At 39.3% G+C, this 7,408-nt stretch overlaps 1 protein-coding gene across 1 annotated transcript in view; it reads left to right on the top strand.

Annotated features, from left to right (window-relative positions):
- The window catches only part of wdr41 (WD repeat domain 41), a 55,848-nt gene extending 48,680 nt beyond the window's left edge, over positions 1-7,168 (top strand). The window contains exons 11-13 of the mRNA XM_080848098.1: positions 2,062-2,147; positions 4,944-5,074; positions 6,837-7,168. Coding sequence (XP_080704224.1) covers positions 2,062-2,147; positions 4,944-5,074; positions 6,837-6,980 — 361 coding nt within the window. The 3' untranslated portion in view covers positions 6,981-7,168. The remainder of the gene's footprint in view (positions 1-2,061; positions 2,148-4,943; positions 5,075-6,836) is intronic.
- The last annotated feature ends 240 nt before the right edge of the window (positions 7,169-7,408 follow it).

Genomic DNA, 7,408 nt, shown 5'->3' on the forward strand with positions numbered 1-7,408 from the left:
GTGTGTGTGTGTGTGTTATTTGTGCGAGTTCTTTGAGGAATGAGTGTTCTGTGTGTGTATAGCTATGGGGATGAATGATTTTTTGTAGATAGCTTTCCTGGCCAAAGGCATTCTGAATCTTCTGCCAGAAGGAAGTAGATCAAAACAAGGATGGAGTGGGTGGGAGGGATCTAAGAGGATGGAGTTGGTCTTCCTTCCCACTGCCTGGATATACAGTTCCTCCAGCGCTTTCTGGTGTATTCCTATTAGCTTGCTTGCTTGCTTAGTTAATCTATTAAGTCTGCTTTTGCTTGCGTTTGTGAGGAAGCCGTACCAGGATGTAATGTTGCAAGTGATGATGGATTCCACCAGAGATTGGTAGGCAGTTGACAAAATGTCTTTACTGACATTGAAGGTGTCTAGTTTCCTCAGGAGATACATACGTTGTTGTCCCTTCTTGTAAACCCCATCTGCATGCTGGCTAAAGGACAGACGTTGGTCGATCTCTGTGCCAAGGTATTTGAACTTCACCACCTGTTCAACTACTTGTCCTTCCAGGGTCAAAGGTGAGGAAAGTGGATGTGGGGTGTTAGATGCCCTCCTCCTATGGCAACACAGTTCTTTGGTTTTGCTGATGTTCAACTGCAGTGAGCTTTCTTTGAACCACAGGGCCATTTCAGTGATATATTGGGTGTACTTGGACAGGGTGCTTTGATCTGTCAGTTTGGCCACCAAGGCCAGATCCTCTGCATATTTAAATAGCTTGAATCCACTGATGTTGCATGTGATCTCATTGGTGTATATTGAGAACAAGATGGGAGACAAGACACAACCCTGTGGGACTCCAGTGTTAAGGATGATGTTGGACGATGTTACACCCTGGACCTTTACATGCTGGGGTCTGTCCTTTAAAAACTCCTTGATCCAAAGTATCAGTGCTGGGTTGACCTGAAGCTGCTGAAGGCGATGCAGGAGTGTGTTGATGTTAACTGTATTAAATGCTGACGAGAAGTCCATGAATAAGATCCTGACCAAGGAGTTCTGGGAGTCCAGGTGCTTTGTGATGGTATCCAGTAGATGTAATGTAGCGTCCTCCACACCTCGTTTTGGCTTGTAGGCAAACTGCAGTGGATCCAGATTCTCACCGATGGTGGTGGTGAGCTCTCCTGCAACAACTCTCTCCATGCATTTGCACAGGATAGAGGTGAGTGCCACTGGTCTGAAGTCGTTCAGAGCTTTAGCCCAGGGCTTTTTGGGAACAGGGATGATGGTGGTCTCCTTCCACGCCCTGGGAACAAAACTGGCATCTAGGAAGAGCTGAAACATTTTCGTCATTACACCGCCCAGCTGACTTGCACACTCCTTCAGTATTCTGCCCTTCAGCCCATCTGGTCCAGGAGCTTTGGAGGAATGGAGATGGGAAAAGATGGATATAACCCGCTTCTCTTCTATGCAGATAGATTCTGGGGGGTATAGGAGAGTGACCATTTCCTCCATAGAGTCAGTGTTGTTGAATCTGCCATAGAAGGTGTTGAGTTCTTCAGCAAAGGCAGCAGGGTCTGGGCATTGTACTGCAGCAGTGTTCTTATTCCTGCCCATCATGGTGTTTAGGCTCCTCCATGCATGCCTTATAGCTCCACTGATGAACTTCTCCTCCATTTTGTTTTTGTAGTTGAGCTTGGCCAGCTTGGTCTTTTGCTTTAGCTCCTTTTTCAGCTCTTTAACTCTCTGCTGGTCACCCTGGATGAATGCAAACTTTTTAAAATTGAGACAGTCATAAGTCATAGCGATATTCTTTGGATGTGTTTCGTCCATAGGGGGCCAACCATCTGAAACATTGCAATATCTCAAAAAGCTATAAAAATAGAAATTTGATGAGCTTATTTGGTGTGCCAGACTCATTGATAATGGCAAATAAATGTATGTTTGGAAATTGAAGCAATTTGTGTAGCAACACCACAACAGGCTGCTTTGGCATGCTTTAGTTTGGAATCCTTACATCACATTGAAAATTCCAACCGTCCTCTTTGGCCTGCTGGAAAAACTTGAACTCTAATGAACTGTTTATGTGTATTATTGCAGTAAGCTGATGTCATGCTCAGAGGATGGAAGTGTAAAGATGTGGGAACTTCAGGAACCCCTACTCCTTGCTGAACCTACCACAGCAGGTGAGGATTTTAGGTTTTCATTTGATTGAAGGTCAAATACGCTGATAAGTTTCATCCTGAAGGAGTCTACAACCAAGAACGATCATTTCCAGTTTCCTTTAAGTATTTCAGATGGCTTTCTCTGCCAATAAAATGTGAATCTGGAGGAGAAGATGAAAACAATCAGAAGCAAGCAGATCAATTCATACATGCATCAGGATAAAACATTAGCTTACATGTGGCAAATATACACATGAATACACACAAGATTGATAGTGGATACAAATGGAGAGACAGCTTTTTATACTGTATGCTCAAAAGGGTTATATTATAAACACAAAGAAGAAAGCTTTCATTTATATTACAGGTAAATAGGGGGTCACTCAAAATGTATATAACATGCATCACAAGCAGAGTAGAAATTTTGAGTATGTTTCCACATTGTCAGTTTCTTACAGTTGCATAAAGTTCTCACAAACCCATTTGTACTGATATCCAATGGAACAAACCCATTTGTACTGATATCCAATGGAACAAACCCATTTGTACTGATATCCAATGGAACAAACCCATTTGTACTGATATCCAATGGAACAAACCCATTTGTACTGATATCCAATGGAACAAACCCATTTGTACTGATATCCAATGGAACAAACCCATTTGTACAGATATCCAATGGAACAAACCCATTTGTACTGATATCCAATGGAACAAACCCATTTGTACAGATATCCAATGGAACAAACCCATTTGTACTGATATCCAATGGAACAAACCCATTTGTACTGATATCTAATGGAACAAACCCATTTGTACTGATATCCAATGAACACCTTTCATGCTGCAGGCTGTCAGCCATTTTTCATTTTCGTTTGATCATTTTATCAAGAGTGATTCATGTTCTTAAGAAAATCATTAAATTGTCCGTTTGGTTCACCCTAACAATGTTAAGCTACAGGTGATACCCTAAAAAGTTATGTAGTTGGCTAACACTATGTGTTGTTTACAGCCTGAGAGTGATTTGAATGTTCATGTCCTCTGTTTAGATGGTTATACATCCTTTAGTTTCAACAGTCTGAGAGAGAAGGTTTAGATGGTTATACATCCTTTAGTTTCAACAGTCTGAGAGAGAAGGTTTAGATGGTTATACATCCTTTAGTTTCAACAGTCTGAGAGAGAAGGTTTAGATGGTTATACATCCTTTAGTTTCAACAGTCTGAGAGAGAAGGTTTAGATGGTTATACATCCTTTAGTTTCAACAGTCTGAGAGAGAAGGTTTAGATGGTTATACATCCTTTAGTTTCAACAGTCTGAGAGAGAAGGTTTAGATGGTTATACATCCTTTAGTTCCAACAGTCTGAGAGAGAAGGTTTAGATGGTTATACATCCTTTAGTTTCAACAGTCTGAAAGAGAAAGTTTGTATGGTTATACATCCTTTAGTTTCAACAGTCTGAGAGAGAAGGTTTAGATGGTTATACATCCTTTAGTTTCAACAGTCTGAGAGAGAAGGTTTAGATGGTTATACATCCTTTAGTTCCAACAGTCTGAGAGAGAAGGTTTAGATGGTTATACATCCTTTAGTTTCAACAGTCTGAAAGAGAAAGTTTGTATGGTTATACATCCTTTAGTTTCAACAGTCTGAGAGAGAAGGTTTAGATGGTTATACATCCTTTAGTTTCAACAGTCTGAGAGAGAAGGTTTAGATGGTTATACATCCTTTAGTTCCAACAGTCTGAGAGAGAAGGTTTAGATGGTTATACATCCTTTAGTTTCAACAGTCTGAAAGAGAAAGTTTGTATGGTTATACATCCTTTAGTTTCAACAGTCTGAGAGAGAAGGTTTAGATGGTTATACATCCTTTAGTTTCAACAGTCTGAGAGAGAAGGTTTAGATGGTTATACATCCTTTAGTTTCAACAGTCTGAGAGAGAAGGTTTAGATGGTTATACATCCTTTAGTTTCAACAGTCTGAGAGAGAAGGTTTAGATGGTTATACATCCTTTAGTTTCAACAGTCTGAGAGAGAAGGTTTAGATGGTTATACATCCTTTAGTTTCAACAGTCTGAAAGAGAAAGTTTGTATGGTTATACATCCTTTAGTTTCAACAGTCTGAGAGAGAAGGTTTATATGGTTATACATCCTTTAGTTCCAACAGTCTGAGAGAGAAGGTTTAGATGGTTATACATCCTTTAGTTTCAACAGTCTGAGAGAGAAGGTTTAGATGGTTATACATCCTTTAGTTTCAACAGTCTGAGAGAGAAGGTTTAGATGGTTATACATCCTTTAGTTCCAACAGTCTGAGAGAGAAGGTTTAGATGGTTATACATCCTTTAGTTTCAACAGTCTGAAAGAGAAAGTTTGTATGGTTATACATCCTTTAGTTTCAACAGTCTGAGAGAGAAGGTTTAGATGGTTATACATCCTTTAGTTTCAACAGTCTGAGAGAGAAGGTTTAGATGGTTATACATCCTTTAGTTTCAACAGTCTGAGAGAGAAGGTTTAGATGGTTATACATCCTTTAGTTTCAACAGTCTGAGAGAGAAGGTTTAGATGGTTATACATCCTTTAGTTTCAACAGTCTGAGAGAGAAGGTTTAGATGGTTATACATCCTTTAGTTTCAACAGTCTGAGAGAGAAGGTTTAGATGGTTATACATCCTTTAGTTTCAACAGTCTGAGAGAGAAGGTTTAGATGGTTATACATCCTTTAGTTTCAACAGTCTGAGAGATAAGGTTTAGATGGTTATACATCCTTTAGTTTCAACAGTCTGAGAGAGAAGGTTTTACTCTCATCCATCTACTCCACTTTTCCTAGGCTTCTTTGGAATGTGGTCCTTCGGCCGTTCCAACAAGCAAGGTCCTTCTCCAAAAAGAATTCCAGAAGCCCTAGGCCTCAAGACCTTGGAGTTAATGGGGGATTTAATTGGCCATTCTGGAGCGGTGCAGGTACACACATTCATACAGACCCTAACCATATGGCCATTTTGTTATCAATCATCAGATTTTTTGAAAATCTGAATCTTATAAAGTGTAAAATCGTTTTATATATAAAATAATGACCGTATTTTCCCAACCAGCCTAAATGTTTTTAACTGCATTACATTATTTAATGTAATTTCATACATTTTGCATACTTTTGTGGGAATTTCAATGAAATATAATGCATTAAATCAACATGTTTGAGAACGGCAAGGGGAAGGGGTACCTCACCCCCTTCATTCAGCACATTGATATCAGATTAAGACTTTGCTCCATCAATGTCCCATTATTTTTCTTAAGATAATTGAATGTCTGTGTGAAGCCATTTTACATCGTCTGCAAGTGGTTGTGATCACTTTGAACCCAACATTTGCCTTTTATTGGTGAGCTGATTTTGAGAAATTAAACATTGCTTCAGGCTATGCTGCAAACAGTGTTTCATGATTGCTATGATTGTGTAGTTGCTATGCTAGCTAACTATCCAGCTAGCTAAGGAGACTTTTACATTACCTTAAATGGTTCAATGGCAGAGTTCCTTTTGCATGAAATGATAGTAAGTTAACTAGCTGATGTAACAGTCTCCTCAATTTAACTTATAACATTTTAAAAGGAAAAGGTGGAAACCCTCAGGGTGCCTGTGCAACGTATAAAAGGTACAGTGTGTAGTTTGTTTTGCATAAAAAGCTACGATGGCTAGAAACCCCATGGATGCTTTTGCAGTTTCATATTAACATGGGTTCATATTCACTTAATTAGTTCATTCCCACACTAGCAGCTACTCACTGGTAAGATGGTTCCCTAAGGTAGATATAGCCAGGATAGTCAGGTTATCTGGCATGAAGCCTTGCATAAGTTACACAGCTCTCGCTGAGGTTTGTGCTCCGTAGCATCCCGTTAAATAGGCTACAATAGGGTAGGAATGCATGACACAAACGTATTCATTACTGCTGATGACATAATGTCCACCATGCTGTCATCGTTTGAGAGAGCTTTGAATTCTGCATTGCACTGCATATCTTCCCGGCCGACCTCAATCAGACGACCTCCCCTTTATGTGCCATGGTTCTTAAGGTTTCTTCATGATTAACAGGGAGTTTTTTTTTTATATAATTGTATAAATACAATTGAATTGCATTCTGCCATGAAATCCATCCATAAGCTGAGCTCAACAGAGGGTGGGTCTTTCAGAAAAACAACAATGAGTTGGTCTACTAAGCAGTGGTTAAGGCAGAGGAAATGTTTTTTTTTTTTTTTTTAATCACTGAGTCATTGTTAAGACCGTAATCCAATAGAAACATTGTGACAAAACCTGAAGCTGGGAGATTATGTAAGAAAGCAAAATTCCCAAGATGGAGGTCTTTCCACCTGTTGCGGGACTGATCATCAGCTACAGAAAACCCTAGATTCATATTATTTATTGGAAGGATTCAGATACTATTTTATGCTAAGGTCATTTAATGCTGGATTGGTCACTCAAGTAGTATGTATACTTTTACTATATATACATTTTTATAACTAAAGATCACATTTAGGGTCATATTTATGCAGTTTTCAGAAATGGAACAAACTGTCATACAAATGTCTTGCACCACGGTACATGATCCAGTAGTTTACTTGTGGTTGTAATATGTCTGTTGGGGAAAACCCTGCTTTTCTTGTTCTGGTTTTAATCAAATCAATGAATTGTGTGTAAGAAGGTTTTCAGTGATTAATGCGATTCTTGGCACAGATGTTCCTGAATTTTGGCGAGAGAGGCTTGGTGACGTGCTCCACTGACCACCTGCTGATAGTGTGGAGAGATGGGGAGAGGCAGTCCAGCCTGCGCGGTCAGGAGCTCTTCCAGAAACTGGAGGAGAATCAGGGTCTGTCATGAACAGATCCTCACAGACTACAACCAGCTCTTAGTCATAGTCAACCTCTGCATGTTTTGTCAATTCTTTACGGACACTAATTACACTTTTACGTACAGCCTGAACCTAATTTGAATATTGTGATGTGCTGGTAAAACACAGTCGTGGTCTCTTTGTATAACTGCTAAATGCTTCAAAACTGATTTTTGTATTTTAATTGTTTAATTGATTGTTGCATTGTCTTACTAAATATGTTGAATACATTTGTAAATAAATGATAGAGGATTTGGAGAAATCTGTAGAAGTCTTGCTGCTTTTCTTCCCTCACAGTCTGAAACCTCTTTAGTGCCCCCTTATGTCTACAGTAAGCGGCAACACCTTTTCTTGCCCATATTCTAAATCTTTTGTCATTGAAATTGGGGGGATCAAGAACGCACCACCTTAATAGTTT

This window comes from Sprattus sprattus (assembly GCF_963457725.1).
Source record: "Sprattus sprattus genome assembly, chromosome: 11".
Lineage (NCBI taxonomy): Eukaryota > Metazoa > Chordata > Actinopteri > Clupeiformes > Clupeidae > Sprattus > Sprattus sprattus.